Source organism: Lathamus discolor, chromosome 4 (assembly GCF_037157495.1).
Source record: "Lathamus discolor isolate bLatDis1 chromosome 4, bLatDis1.hap1, whole genome shotgun sequence".
Classification (NCBI taxonomy): Eukaryota; Metazoa; Chordata; class Aves; order Psittaciformes; family Psittacidae; genus Lathamus; species Lathamus discolor.
Window position 1 is genome coordinate 108,412,757 of NC_088887.1, and position 16,681 is coordinate 108,429,437.

General features: G+C 38.8%; 1 protein-coding gene across 2 annotated transcripts in view; it reads left to right on the forward strand.

The window, feature by feature from the left end:
• SACS (sacsin molecular chaperone) overlaps positions 1-13,508 on the forward strand; it is a 67,240-nt gene extending 53,732 nt beyond the window's left edge. For both annotated transcript variants that reach the window (XM_065678531.1, XM_065678532.1), the window contains one exon: positions 469-13,508. In XM_065678531.1, coding sequence (XP_065534603.1) covers positions 469-12,029 — 11,561 coding nt within the window. In that variant the 3' untranslated portion in view covers positions 12,030-13,508. The remainder of the gene's footprint in view (positions 1-468) is intronic.
• Positions 13,509-16,681: the final 3,173 nt, after the last annotated feature.

The window sequence follows — 16,681 nt, forward strand, 5'->3', positions numbered from 1 at the left end:
CAAATCTTTTTGAACCTTTTCAATTATAGACAAATAATGGGTTAGATTTTTATTTACTGTTAGGCAAGCAAGTAGTGTAAAGAATCAATCAAACAAAAAGAAGTTTGAAGCTTCTACTTTGATTGTAAATCTGTGGTTGCTATGAATGCCCAAGAACTCTTGTGTCAAACTAACAAATGCAATAACACGTTGACAATTTTCAATTTGTTTTTTAATTTGTACACTAATATGGAATGCATTTGCTTTTATTAACTCATAAAAGCAAGGGGAGCTGATATCTGCAGTTCTACCTAACAAACAATTTTTTCCACAAAAAGAAAAGGCAGGGCACAAGTTAGAATTTTCATTTATTTCTTTTTTTCCCCACCTCCTTCTCCTCCTCCTCCTTTCCTCACAACAGCCAAAAGCACTTTTATATGTAACTCTGTTCTGTGATTTTCATGGCTTTTCTCTTTTCTGCAATTTCAGGAAGGCCGTGCACTCAGCTGCAGCTTCTGAACCCAGAAAGATTTGCCCGGCTCATTAAAGAAGTTATGAATAGCACATGGCCTGGCAGAGACATGGTGGTACAGTGGCATCCAGGTTTGGAAGACAAAAATCACCCATCAGTTTCCTGGCTTAAGATGGTATGGAAGAACCTATATATACATTTTTCTGATGACTTGAGTGTGTTTGATGACATGCCGCTTATCCCCAAGACACTGCTGGAGGAAAACCAAACATCAGTGGAACTGGTTAGATTTAGGAATCCATCACCTATTATTCTGGAAGATGAATCTGAGACTCAGCTCCCGGAATATTTAGCTGATGTTATTCAGAGAGTTGGTGGAGTTGTACTTAAGAAGCTGGATATTTCTATCCAACATCCACTTATAAAAAAATATGTGCATCCACCATTACCAAGTGCTGTTTTACAAATAATGGAAAAAATGTCCTTACAGAAACTATGCAATCAGGTTGCATTGTTCCCGTCAACACATAAAGATGCTCTTAGGACATTCTTAGCTAGTTTGACTGATGTAAGTGAAAAAGAGAGAAGAATTATTCAGGAATTGCAAATATTTAAAAAAGTTGAAAAAACATCTGATGAAAGTGTTTCTGTTTTTACTGGGCTAAAAGGTAGTAAGGTATTACACCACACTGCCAAAATTCCTCCTGGTCTGAGATTTTCTACTGCAATAATTGACAGCAGTGATGAAGCTACTATTCGTTTAGCTAACCTGCTGAAAATAGAACAACTAAAAAGCACAGATTGCTTGAAGTTTATTATACAAGACATAAGAAGTGATTTTTATTCATATGATGAAACCACACAGATAATGCAGTGGGTTCTTGAAAATCTGACTTTTCTGAAAAACGAGAATACTGATGTGATAGACTGGCTAACATCACTAAAGTTTATTAAGATTTCACAGGAAAAGATAATGTCAGCAAATGAACTTTTTGATCCTGAGGTAGAACTTCTGCAAAATTTGTTTTATGCTGAGGAAGAAATTTGCTTCCCCCCTGTTATTTTTACATCTTCAGATATTCTTCATTCTCTGAGACAAATAGGCTTAAAAAATGAGGCTGGTCTTGAGGAGAGTGATATTATGAGAGTGGCAAATAAAATTGAAAGTTTGCATGCTGACTCTAACACCAACCATGATTTACTGTTGAGAAAAGCTAGAACTCTCTTGATGATTCTGAACAAAAACCATGCACTGGTTCACTCATGTGAAACACAAGCTGCGCTGAAAAAAATAAAATGGATTCCTGCATCTAAGGAAAGGCCTCCAAATTACCCAGGGTCCTTAGTTTGGAAAGGAGATCATTGTAATCTGTGTTCGCCACCAGAAATGTGTGATATATCTTATGCAATTTTAGTTGGTTCCTCAGTTCCTCTTGTGGAAAATGTGCTGCCGGATATAGGAAAAGCACTTGGCATGCCCAGCAAGCCCATTATAAAAGCAGTCTTAAAACATTTCAAGGTGGTGGTTGATTGGCACAGTTCTAAAACTTTCAGTGATGAGGACTATTACCAGTTTCAGCATATCTTGCTTGAGATTTATGGATTTATGCATGACCATCTAGAAGAAGGCAAAGAAGCTTTTAAAGCCCTGAAGTTTCCCTGGGTTTGGACAGGTAAAACATTTTGTTCCCTCGCACAAGCAGTAATAAAGTCAGTACCTGATCTCGATCTCCAACCTTATCTACATTATGTGCCAAAAACTATGGCGAAGTTTCACCAGTTGTTTAAATGTTGTGGTTCCATCGAGCAGTTAACACCAGACCATGTTTCTATGGTCATTCAGAAAATATATCTAAAAAGTGAGCAGTCTCTCTCTGAACAAGAGAGTAAACAAAATCTTCATATTATGTTGAGCATCATAAGATGGCTCTACAGCAATCAGATTCCTGCAAGCCTGCATACACCCATGCCATTATACACTGGCAAACTTCCTTATAAGCTTGCAATGAGGCCAATTCATGAGTGCTGTTATTGTGATATCAAAGTTGATGACTTAAATGATTTGCTTGAAGATGCTGTTGAACCAATAATTTTGGTGCATGAAGACATACCAATGAAAACTGCTGAGTGGTTAAATGTCCCATGCCTTAGCACAAGATTGATTAATCCAGAAAATATGGGATTTGAGCAGTCTGGGCAAAGAGAGCCTCTGACTGTAAGAATTAAAAACATTTTGGAAGAATACCCTTCCATTTCAGATATCTTTAAAGAGCTTCTTCAAAATGCTGATGATGCTAATGCAACAGAATGTAATTTCCTGATTGACATGAGAAGAAATATGGATATAAGAGAGAATCTTTTGGATCCAGGAATGGCAGCATGTCATGGTCCAGCTTTGTGGTCATTCAATAATTCTGAATTTTCTGACTCTGATTTCCTAAATATAACTCGATTAGGAGAGTCTTTAAAAAGGAGTGAAGTTGACAAAGTGGGAAAATTTGGACTGGGATTCAATTCTGTTTATCATATCACAGATGTTCCTATTATTTTGAGCCGAGAGTTTATGATTATGTTCGATCCAAACGTTAACCATATCAGTAAACACATTAGAGATAAATCTAACCCTGGGATCAAAATCAACTGGAGTAAACAACAGAAGAGACTGCGAAAATTTCCCAATCAGTTTAAGCCATTTATAGGAGTTTTTGGTTGCCAGCTACCACTGACTGTAGAATCTCCTTACAGCTACAAAGGAACGCTTTTCAGGCTGTCTTTCAGAACTCAGCAGGAAGCTAAAGTGAGTGAAGTCAGCAGTGCATGTTACAATACAGCAGACATTTACTCTCTTGTGGATGAATTCAGCATTTGTGGTCATAGACTGATCATATTTGCTCAGAGTGTAAATTCAATGGTTTTGAAATACTTAAAAATTGAGGCAGATGATCCTGGGATGGCACAAGATGTTGTTACTATAAAAAAAAATCTGTTTTCTTCCAAAGCCTTGACTGCACCAAATGTAAGTGTTTTAAAGGAAGCAGCTAAACTCATGAAGGTCTGTAGCAGCAGTAATAAAAAGCTTCCTGCTGAAACACCAAAGTCCTCATGTATCTTACAGATAGTAGTAGAAGAATTTCACCATGTATTTAGGCGAATTGCTGATTTACAGTCGCCACTCTTCAGAGGTACGGAGGATGATCCAGCTTCTTTCTTTGAAACGGCTAAATCGGGACAAGTGAAAAGATCAGCTGATGAATTGCCACAGAAAACAGTAGATTCAACAACATGGCTTATATGTTCTTGCATGGACACTGGAGATGCTTTAAAATTTTCATTGCATGAAAGCGGACGAAGACTAGGTCTTGTTCCCTGTGGTGGAGTAGGAGTGTTGCTGTCTGAAACCCAGGATCAGAAGTGGATTGTGAAACCTAATTGCAACACCATAGGTGAAGTATTCTGCTATTTACCTCTACGAATAAAAACAGGCTTACCTCTACATATAAATGGCTGCTTTGCAGTTACTTCAAATCGGAAAGAAATCTGGAAAACTGACACGAAAGGAAGATGGAATACAGTATTCATGAGACATGTTATTGTAAAAGCCTACATAGAAGCAGTTTGTGTTCTGCGTGACATGGCAATCAGTGGTGAGCTAGTTGATTACAGTTACTGTGCAGTGTGGCCAGATCCTGATTCAGTTCATGATGATTTTTCTGTTATTTGTCAAGGGTTTTATGAAGATGTAGCTCATATGAAAAGCAAAGAAGGGATCAAAGTGTTTTCTGATGGTTCCTCTTGGGTTTCCATGAAGAATGTAAGATTTTTAGATGACTGTATACTGAAACGACCAGATGTTGGACCTTCAGCCTTTAAGATCTTTCTGAAGTACCTTAAAAAGACAGGTTCCAAAAATCTCTGTGCTGTGGATCTCCCGTCCTGGGTAAAGACAGGATTTGAAGAAGCAGGATGTAAATACATATTATTGGAGAACACCTTCTCTGAGAAACAGTTCTTTTCTGAGGTATTTTTCCCTAATGTTCAGGAGATTGACGCAGAGCTGCGTGATCCTTTGATGTGTTATGTTCTCAATGAAAAAGTTGAGGAGTTCTCAGGAATTCTTCGTGTTACTCCATGTATTCCCTCTTCATTGGATGGGCACCCATTAGTTACGCCATCAAGACTGATCCATCCTGAAGGAAGAGTTGCAAAGTTGTATGATGCTGAAGATGGAAGATTTCCTTATGGTACCACTCAGGATTATCTTAACCCAGTTATTTTGGTTAAACTTGTTCAGCTGGGAATGGCTAAAGATGATATTTTATGGGAAGACCTGATAGAACGTGCAGAGTCAGTAGCTGAAATTAACAAGAGTGATCATGCTGCAGCTTGTCTTAGAAGCAGTATTATACTGAGTCTTATTGATGAAAAACTAAAATCTAGGGACCCTAAAGCTAAAGAATTTGCTGCAAAATGTCAAACCATCCCTTTCCTACCTTTCCTTAGCAAACCAGCAGGCTTCTCACTGCACTGGAAGGGCAGTGATTTTCAGTCTGAAGCGATGTTTACAGCAAATGATCTTTTCACTGCTGAGCATCAAGATATAGTTTGCCTAATAGAACCAATTCTTAATGAAAATTCCCACTCCTTTAAAGGTTGTGGTGCTTTGTCATTAGCTGTCAAAGAATTTTTGGGTTTGCTGAAGAAGCCAGCTGTTAATTTGGTCATAAATCAGTTAGAAGAAGTTGCGAAGTCGTTTGATGGAATCACATTATATCAAGAAAATATCACTAATGCTTGTTACAAGTACTTACATGAAGGAATGTTACAGAATGAATCAACAAAAGCTATGATAATTGAACAGCTGGCAAACTGTAGTTTTATTTTGGTTGAGAATGTGTATGTTGATCCAACAAAAGTGTCTTTTCACTTGAATTTTGAAGCAGCACCCTATCTCTATCAGTTGCCTAATAAGTACAAAAATAGTTTCCGTGAGCTCTTTGAAAGTGTGGGTGTAAGACAGGCTTTTACAGTTGAAGATTTTGCTGTAGTTCTGGAATTAATAAATCAGGAAAGAGGGACCAAACAACTAACAGAAGACAGCTTTCAGCTTTGCAGGAGAATAATCAGCGAAGGAATATGGGGCCTCATTAGAGAAAAGAAGCAGGAATTTTGTGAGAAAAAGTATGGTGAGATTTTGTTACCCGATACTCATCTTGCACTTCTGCCTGCAAAATCTTTGTGTTACAATGATTGTCCATGGATTAAAGTTAAAGACACAACCATTAAATATTGTCATGGTGATATTCCAAGAGAAGTTGCAGTAAAGCTTGGAGCAATACCAAAACGCCATAAGGCTCTAGAAAGATACGCATCCAATATCTGTTTTACTACCCTTGGAACAGAATTCGGCCAGAAAGAAAAACTGACAAGTAGAATTAAAAGCATTCTCAATGCCTACCCTTCAGAAAAAGAAATGCTGAAAGAGCTCCTTCAGAATGCAGATGATGCAAAAGCTACAGAGATCTGCTTTGTGTTTGATCCTAGACAGCATCCAGTTGATAGAATATTTGATGAGAAATGGGCACCGCTTCAGGGACCAGCACTGTGTGTTTACAACAATCAGCCTTTTACAGAAGATGATATTCGAGGAATTCAGAACCTTGGAAAAGGTACAAAAGTAGGAAATCCCTGTAAAACTGGACAATATGGCATAGGTTTCAATTCTGTTTATCATATTACTGACTGTCCTTCTTTCATATCGGGCAATGACATTCTTTGTATTTTTGATCCTCATGCTAGATATGCACCAGGTTCAACATCAACAAGTCCAGGCCGCATGTTTAGAGATTTAGATGCAGATTTCAGAACACAGTTCTCGGATGTACTGGACCTCTACTTAGGAGATCATTTTAAATTGGATAATTGCACAATGTTTAGGTTTCCTCTTCGAAATGGAGACATGGCAAAAGTATCAGAAATTTCCTCAGTTCCATGCTCAGATAGAATGGTCCAAAATCTTTTAGATAAGCTGCGTACAGATGGAGCAGAACTCTTAATGTTTTTGAACCATATGGAAAAAATTTCAATTTGTGAGATAGAAAAAACAACAGGAGCACTGAATGTGTTGTATTCTGTACAAGGCAAAATCACTGATGGAGACAGACTGAAACGAAAGCAATTCCATGCATCTGTAATTGACAGTGTAACTAAAAAAAGGCAGCTAAGTGAAATACCTGTGCAACAGATTACTTACACAATGGATACTGAAGACTCTGAAGGAAATCTTACAACTTGGTTAATTTGTAACAGGTCAGGCTTTTCAGCCATGGAAAAGGTATCCAAAAGTGTGGTTTCAGCCCACAAGAATGAGGACATTACTCTTTTTCCCCGAGGCGGGGTAGCAGCTTGCATTACTCATAATTACAAAAAACCCCACAGAGCGTTCTGTTTCTTACCATTATCATTAGAAACTGGATTACCTTTTCACGTGAATGGACACTTTGCTCTGGATTCTGCAAGAAGAAATCTATGGCGTGATGATAATGGTGTTGGAGTAAGAAGTGACTGGAATAATAGCCTAATGACAGCGCTCATAGCACCAGCCTATGTTGAACTGCTGATTCAGCTGAAAAAACGCTATTTTCCAGGCACTGATCCTACAGTATCAGTGCTGCAAAACACACCTATTCATGCTGTGAAAGACACTTTAAAAAAGTTTTTATCTTTTTTTCCAGTTAATAGGCTTGATATTCAGCCAGATTGGTATTGTTTAGTGAAAGCAGTTTATAGTTGCATTTATGAAGATTTGAAGCGTCTTCTACCTGTTATGCGAACTCCAAATGTTGAGGGTTCTGATTTGCATTCTGCTGTTATCATCACGTGGATTAACATGTCTAGTGAGAACAAAGGCAGGCCATTCTTTGACAATTTACTGCAAGATGAATTGCAGCATCTCAAAAATACAGAATACAACATCACAACACGGAAGACGGTGGCTGAAAATGTTTACAGACTGAAGCACTTACTTTTAGAAATTGGATTTAATTTGGTATATAACTGCGATGAAACAGCAAATCTTTACCACTGTTTGGTAGATGCAGATATTCCTGTCACCTGTGTGACACCTGCTGATGTCCGATTATTTCTGATGACGTTTTCTTCTCCGGACTCTAATTGCCACATTGGAAAGTTACCCTGTCGTCTTCAGCAGACAAACTTGAAACTCTTCCATAGTCTCAAACTTCTGGTTGACTACTGTTTTAAAGATGCAGAAGAAAATGAAATCCAAATTGAGGGCTTGCCACTCCTTATTACTCTTGACAATGTTTTGCAAATTTTTGACTCAAAGCGGCCAAAGTTCTTAACTACATACCATGAATTGATTCCATCTCGTAAGGATCTGTTTATGAACACATTGTACTTGAAATACAACAGTATTTTACTTAGCAGTGAAGTAGCGAAAGTCTTTGATATCAGAAGTTTTGCTGAATTGTTATCATCTGTGCTGCCTAGAGAATATAAAACTAGAAATTGCATGAAATGGAAAGAAAACTTTGCAAGTGAATCTTGGCTTAAAAATGCCTGGCATTTTATTAGTGAGTCTATAAATATTAAGGAAGAGCAAGAAGACACACAAGCAAAATTTGATGGTGTTGTTGAAACTTTGAAGGATTGGACTTTACTTCCAGGCGTGAGGTTTACTGTCTCAGCTAATCATCTTGTTGTGCCAGAGTGTGATGTGTTGCTGCCCCTCAGCATTATGCATATAGCTGTTTTTCCAAATGCTCAGAGTGATAAAGTCTTTCACACTTTAATGAAAACAGGCTGTATTCAGCTGGCATTGAACAAAATTTGCTCCAAAGACAGTGCTTTAGTGCCTTTGTTGTCAGGATGTACAGCAAATATAGATAATCCTTCAAGCATTCTGAAAGCCATACAATATATGGTGCAGACATCAACTTTTAGGACTGAAAAGTTAGCAGAAAGTGACTTTGAGGCTCTCTTAATGTACTTCAATTGCAATCTATGTCATTTGACATCTCAGGATGATATTAAAATTTTAAAGTCTCTTCCATGTTATAAATCAATTAGTGGCCGGTACATCAGCATTTCAAAATACGGGATGTGCTACGTCCTCATGAAAAGCATCCCATCAGTAGAAGTAGACAGATGGACACACTCAACTTCATCAGCTTTTCTTGAGGAGAAGGTTCATTTGAAAGATTTGTATAATGTGCTTGGCTGTGTCTCTGTGGATGATCTGGAAGTGTACCTGAAACATCTTTTGCCAAAACTTGAAAATCTGTCTTATGATGCAAAATTAGAACACTTGATCTACTTAAAGAATAGGCTAACTAGCATTGAAGAAGCTTCAGAAATAAAGGAACAGCTTTTTGAAAAGCTTGAAAGCATTTTGATCATTCACGATTCAAGCAATAGATTAAAACCTGCAAAATATTTTTATGACAGGACTGTAAAAGTCTTTGAAGTTATGCTTCCTGAAAAATTCTTTATACCTCAAGAGTTTTTTAAGAAACTAGAGCAGCTTACAAAACCGAAAAACCAGGCTGCATTCCTTCCATCATGGGTAACTTTTCTACGTCATGTTGGATTGAAATTCATTATTTCACAGCAACAGTTACTACAGTTTTCTAAGGAGATCAGCATGCGAGCAAATACAGAAAACTGGTCTAAAGAAACACTACAGAATACTGTTGATGTCCTCCTTCATCACATATTTCAAGAAAGAACTGACCTATTGTCAGGAAATTTTCTGAAAGAACTGTCATTAATTCCTTTTCTGTGTCCTGAAAGAGCTCCAGCAGAATTTGTTAGACTTCATCCTCAGTATCAAGAAGTTAATGGGACACTTCCTCTAATACGATTCAATGGGGCACAGGTGAATCCTAAATTCAAACAGACTGATGTGTTGCAGTTGCTGTGGACTTCGTGTCCCATTCTTCCTGAGAAAGCAACCCCTTTGAGCATCAAAGAGCAAGAGGGAAGTAGTCTTGGTGCGCAAGAACAACTTGAGCAAGTTTTAACTATGCTAAATGTTAACTTGGACCCTCCCCTGGACAAAGTTATCAATAACTGCAGGAACATATGTAATATAACAACTTTGGATGAGGACATGGTAAAAACTAGGGCCAAGGTCCTAAGAAGTATTTATGAATTTCTTAGTTCAGAGAAAAGGGAATTCCGCTTTCAGCTGCGAGGAGTTTCTTTTGTAATGGTGGAAGAAGGTTGGAAGCTCCTTAAGCCTGAAGAGGTGGTAATTAACCTTGAGTATGAATCTGATTTTAAACCATATCTTTACAAACTTCCTTTAGAACTTGGTACTTTCCATCAGTTATTTAAACATTTAGGTACTGAAGATGTTATTTCGACAAAGCAGTATGTTGAAGTTCTAGGTCGCATATTCAAGAGCTCTGAAGGAAAGCAATTGGATCCTAATGAAATGCGCACAGTTAAAAGAGTAGTTTCTGGCCTGTTCAAAAGCCTTCAGAATGATTCTGTCAAGGTTAGGAATGACCTTGAGAATATGAGGGATTTTGCCCTTTATCTTCCCAGTCAAGATGGTAGGTTGGTGAAGTCTAGTATCTTAGTTTTTGATGATGCACCCCACTACAAAAGCAGAATCCAGGGTAACATAGGTGTGCAAATGCTTGTTGATCTTAGCCAGTGTTACTTAGGCAAAGACCACGGTTTTCACACTAAACTGATAATGTTATTCCCTCAGAAACTGAGGCCTCGCTTACTTAGCAGTATTCTTGAAGAACAGTTGGATGAAGAGTCTCCCAGAATTTGTCAGTTTGGAGCATTATGTTCTTTGCAGGGAAGGTTACAGTTACTGTTGTCTTCAGAACAATTCATCACAGGACTCATTAGGATTATGAAGCATGAAAACGACAATGCTTTTTTAGCTAATGAAGAAAAAGCAATAAGACTTTGCAAAGCTTTGCGAGAAGGTTTGAAAGTTTCCTGCTTTGAGAAGTTGCAAACAACATTAAGAGTTAAAGGTTTTGCTCCTATTCCCCACAGCAAAAGTGAAACATTTGCTTTCCTGAAGAGATATGGAAATGCAGTAATACTGCTTTACATACAGCATTCTGACAGCAAAGACATAAATTTCCTGTTAGCATTAGCAATGACCTTAAAATCTGCAACTGACAACCTGATTTCTGATACCTCGTATTTAATTGCCATGCTGGGTTGTAATGATATTTACCGGATCAGTGAGAAGCTTGACAGTTTAGGCGTGAAGTATGACTCTTCTGAGCCATCAAAACTTGAACTACCAACACCTGGCACTCCTATACCAGCTGAAATTCACTATACTCTTCTTATGGATCCAATGAATGTATTTTATCCTGGTGAATATGTTGGTTATCTTGTTGATGCTGAAGGTGGTGACATATATGGATCATATCAGCCAACTTATACCTATGCAATTATTGTACAAGAAGTGGAAAGAGAAGATGATGAAAGTCACAGTTTTCTAGGGAAGATTTACCAGATTGATATTGGATATAGTGAATATAAAATAGTGAGCTCTCTTGACTTGTACAAATTTTCAAGACCGGAGGAAAGTTCTCAGAGCAGGGATAGCACACCTACTACCCCAACTAGTCCTACAGAATTTCCAGCACATGGACCAAGGCCAATTCCACCTCTCTTCACTGGCAGAGAGAGCCACAAATCAATGTCTGCAAAACATCACTCTCCAAAAAAGATTAAGTCAAACTCCTTGCCAGAAATATTAAAAGAAGTGACATCTGTGATTGAACAGGCATGGAAACTTCCAGAATCTGAAAGAAAAAAGATAATTAGGAGGCTGTATCTTAAATGGCATCCAGATAAAAATGCAGAAAATCTTGATATAGCTAATGAAGTTTTCAAACATCTACAGAATGAGATTAACAGGCTAGAAAAACAGGCCTTTATGGATCAAAACATGGACAGAACCTCAAGAAGGCCTTTTTCATCCTCTGCTTCTCGATTTCAGTCAGATAAATTTTCATTTCAGAGATTTTATACTTCATGGAATCAAGAAGCAACAAGCCACAAATCTGAAAGGCAACAGTATAAAGAGAAGTGTCCATCTTCCACAGGGCCATCTTATTCGCAACGCTTTTTTGTCCCACCTACATTTAGGTCTGTTGGCAATCTTGTTGAAGCACGTCGATGGCTTAGGCAGGCCCGAGCTAACTTTTCAGCTGCAAGAAATGACCTTCATAAAAATGCCAATGAATGGGTATGCTTTAAATGCTACCTTTCTACTAAACTAGCCTTAATTGCAGCTGACTATGCTGTGAAAGGTAAATCAGACAAAGATGTAAAACCAGCAGCCCTTGCACAAAAAATAGAGGAATATAGTCAGCAACTTGAAGGGCTTACAAATGATGTTCAGACGTTGGAAGCTTATGGAGTAGATAGCTTAAAAACTAGGTATCCTGACTTACTACCTTTTCCACAGATTCCCAATGATAGGTTTACTTCAGAAGTTGCTATGAGAGTGATGGAATGTACTGCCTGTATCATAATCAAACTTGAAAACTTTATACAGCAAAAACTGTAACTGATTTGAAGAGGTTAGAGAACTGTTTTGTCAAAGAGCTTAGAGGTAGTTCATGTGATGGGATACAAATGGCATTGTGCAGATACTGAACATCCAATGGGTTATGCGTTGCCAAGCAGTTCAGAAGCATAGCACACAAAGGTGGATGGTACTTGAAGTACGTAAAATTGAGGTTTATTTAAATGGGATTTTTCTTTAACTGAGCCTGCTGTATAAGCAAACTGTAAAACTAGCATATTTTTTAAAATTTGCAAGGAAACTGAGCTGCAAAAATTAGCTGTATATACAATATTGTGATTAATAGGCATATTATTGAACTGCACTTTATATAACCAAAGCTTAGCTGTTAGATGAAGTCTGTAATTATAATTCCTCATTAGATTGATTTCATTTAATATGTTTCCAGAATGATAATGTCAGTTTTCAATGTAGTAATCTTAAGACTGGACATAAAATGAAATGGGAGACGGGATGGAAAATAAAATAACTTTGGAGGTATTTCTCCAAAGCATTTCTGTATTCTTTTGTGTTCTGTGGACATTCTTGTCACTTGTATTAATACTCTTATCAGCTGGATCTGATTATAAAACTGCTACAACATCACATTGTGAACATTTCAGTACCTGTGAACCGGTACAGTTGTTTTAATGCTGAATAATGATACTTGATTTAACATGCAGCATCATGTCATGCATTGATTGCATTTACTTTATTATAAATCATTATTTAATTTACTTTTTTTTTGAGCACCAGAACTCAGTTTTCAGACGTCTAAATACTTGAGTTTCTTCCTTTTTCCTGTATGTGTGCCTTTGTGTGTGTACTTATATAGATATATTTTTCCACAAACAAACATTGGTAATAATACAATTCGGTAACCCATTTTTGGTATACACTGAGCACTGGTTTTTGTTACATGTTTAAAGGTGCTGCAATGTAATGCTGTTTTTATTTTGTTGTTCACTACAGCCCTAGAAAGTCTGATTTTTAGTTCACACATTTCTTTTATAGTTTGTAATACTTCTGGTAATGTCATGCAGTATGTTCAACGTCAGTTATTTGTAAAAAAAAAAAAAATAAAAATGTGGAAGGATAATGCTAAATGGAAGGATTTTTCTTTGCTGGATCAGCCACATTTTACATAAATGTTAATTATTTTACAGTGACATGCTATTACAAGCGTTTACTTGACAGCACAGTGAAACTGTAATTTAACTTCCAGAATACAAAGGAAAATAAACACCAGTAAGACTGCAGGGCAGATGCAGCTGCAATAGTGTTGTATTCAGAAATAAAAAATCAAGATGAAGGCTTCTTCAGTTGTGAGCAAATTATAAAGGGCTTGTTCTCTTCTGAAAAATCATGCAAACTGAAATGGAAAGAAATGTGATGTTTGGAAACAATACTGCTTCTGGTTGTGGAGCTCTATTATTTCTGCTATTAAGTGCCATAATTTCAATAAAGAAAAATGCAAACATATATTTCAGTCTGGTGTGGTTTGGTTTTATGAAGTAGACTAAATTTACCTATTATTTCAAGCTTTCTTTTCTGTAGGTAAATACGCAGTCTTTTTTCAATTCCTTCTACATAATTGTACTAATATTAAAGTATTAAACTGTAATACTAAACTATGAAAAAGGGAAAGCGTTTTTTTTTCCTGCCACCACAAGTGTTTGCAATTTTCTCAAAGAAATTGTACATTTTGCTGATTTTTTTTTTTTTTTTTTTTCAATAAAGAGCATGTAAGTAAAACACAAATTCTGGTGTACCATGAAATAAACCAGCTCAGTTAATTCCCTATTTTTTTAAATTGTGGCTTTTACTTCCTTTGTGCATTAAGTCAGATGGATAGTATTCAGGGTAAGTGTCCTGGGTTCACCAGTAGCGGTTTTTCTCCTTAGTAGCTGGTGCAGCGCTGTGTTTTGATTTCCAGCCTGGGAACAGAGCTGATAACACCGATTGTTTTTAATTGTTGCCAAGTAATGTTTATTTTGGCCACGGACTTTGTGAGTCTCATGCTCTGCCAGGGATGAGGGGAGGCTGGGAGGAAGCAGAGACAGGACACCTGACCCAAGTTAGCCAAAGAGGTATTCCATACCACAGCACGTCATGCCCAGGGAGGTAACTGGGAGTTACCCAGAAGGGCACGGGCTCTCTTCGGGAGGGGTCGAACTCGTTCGGCGGTGGTATTGTATTCTCTTCTCTTGTTATTTTCTCTTATCATTATTATCATTGGTGGTAGCAGTAGTGATTTGTGTTATACCTTAGTTACTGGGCTGTTCTTATCTCAACCCGTGGGAGTTGCATTCTCTCAATTCTCCCCATCCCTCTGGGAGCCGGGGGTGGGGGGTGGGGAGGAGTAGAAACTGTGTGGCTGACTGGGTTTAAACCATGACAGCTCTTTTTGGCGCCCAACGTGGGGCACGAGGGGTTGAGATAACGACAGATCTGACTGGAGTGTGTCTAATCGTATTTGTGATAAGCATTCATTGTTTTAGATTAATAGTCACTCGTCACAATGCTGATTTATTTGCTCTCAAAGTTGTTCCTCTTGATCTCACAGTCTCAGTATATCGTACCTTACTTAGAGCCAGTATTTGCTGTGGTAGAGTTTTTCAATTGTGGGGCTTGGGCTAAGGTTCTTGTCTCATTGTACTTTATGATAATGACTTGTAACACAATAGAATCATTGATCATGAAACTGATCTGGCTTATGTTCCCAGTGTGGTCACCACCTTTATACTTTGGGAGGTATATAATAAAGGTGCTTGGCAATTACACATCTTTTTTCTCCTTCTCGGGTGGTCAACCTGTGAAGGAGACATTCTGTTACCCTCCCAGCCCCCCTCTCAGACCATTTACAGCATCATTTGAGAGTTTTGATGTTCTTGAATGGCTTTTAATACCATTGAGACCTGTTTGCTGATTGTGATGGGGATCACCCTGTTGGCACGCATACAGAGTGTGTTTTGCCCATAACCGTTTCATCTGATTTCAAGAGTTAAGCAGAGTCAGGTTTGGGCCTTGTCTGGCGTTAAACGACGATATAGGAGGACCAAGAGATTTTCCCTGAGGCTGGATAGCCATGAGTGGCAGGGTGTGTGGTATAGTAGGGCAAGTATCTAGGCCAGTGGGCCCCTCCAGTACTTTGGAATTTCACCACCGAACAAGTGCAAAATCCGGAAGAATTAGTAAAACACTTAAATGAGGTGTGTGGTCAGTCTGGCCATACCAGAGACGGACAAATCATGGCAATGTGCTGGGGTTTGGCCTGTGCTTACAGGGCCTTGTTCAACACTATCCAGCACCTTCAAAAGGAAAAAAATGCCCCTGCATCTGGGAGCAAAGCAACAGTCAGTGCAGCTACTCCAAGCACACTCCAAGCACAGCAGCTACACCACCGCCAGCAACAAGTACAGTCGCTACCCAAACTATGGCTGCAATGGACAGCACAGCTACCCCAACGACAAGTATGGCAGCTACTCAAACTTCAACTGCCACAGACAGTGCAGATACCGCAGCTCCAAGCACAGCAGCTACTCCACCCCCAGCGACAAGTACAGTTGCTACTCAAGCCACAGTGATAATCACTGCAGCTAAACGAGAGAACCAATTTGTACCAATATCAGTTGCCCCTGTAAGCAAGAGAAAAAGCAAAAAAGAGGCAAGAAGGGTGAAGCAAGATGAAGAAACAATGTATTCACCACCCGGTCCAGCATCTGATCAGGAGTCATCATCACATGACGAAGAAGAAGAAGAGGTGGCTTCTCGACCTCGGACCTCAACTGAGCTACGGAATATGCGAAAAGATTTTACCCATCAGCCAGGGGAGCACATCATCACCTGGTTGCTCTGATGCTGGGACAATGGGGCCGATGGTCATGAACTAGAAGGTAGGGAAGCCAAACAGCTGGGATCACTTGCTAGAGAAGGGGGAATTGACAAAGCAATTGCAAGAGAGAAAAAGTCCCTCAGTCTTTGGAGGTGGCTCTTGACAGTTGTGAAAGAAAGGTTTCCATACAAAGACAATGTTATGAGTCGTGCGGCCAAGTGGACTACTTTAGACAAAGGCATCCAGTCTCTGAGGGAATCAGCCATTGTAGAGATGATCTATCACATCTAGCCGAATAACAGGGATATACCTATAGACCCAGATGAAGTCGAATGTACACGACCCATGTGGCGAAAACTAACATGGAATGCACCGTCATCATATGCCCATTCATTGGCAACAGTAACCTGGAATGACAGTACCACTAACAGTGGATGAAATGATTCATAAACTCCAAGAGTTGTAAGACAATCTCACCCCTTCCATCATCTCAGCTGTGGAAAAACTGTCCCAGGATCTCAGACAATTGAGGGACGATATATCTGATTTATCCAGCTCCTCACGTGTACCAACACACGTCTCAGCTATTAACAAAAGGCACCCTATTCTTCGAGAGAGAAGATACAGGAGGTATACGCCATGGGCCACCCTATGGTTTTACCTGCAGGATCACGGAAGACATGACGAAGTGGGGTGGAAAACCTACTTCAGCTTTGGAGGAACGGGTAAGTGAATTGAAGAGGGAAGCAAGGGTCAAGACTGATCATCCCATGAGAGCTGCGGCTTCAGTCTCTGGTGAGTGGGTTCCCAGATGGAGTGG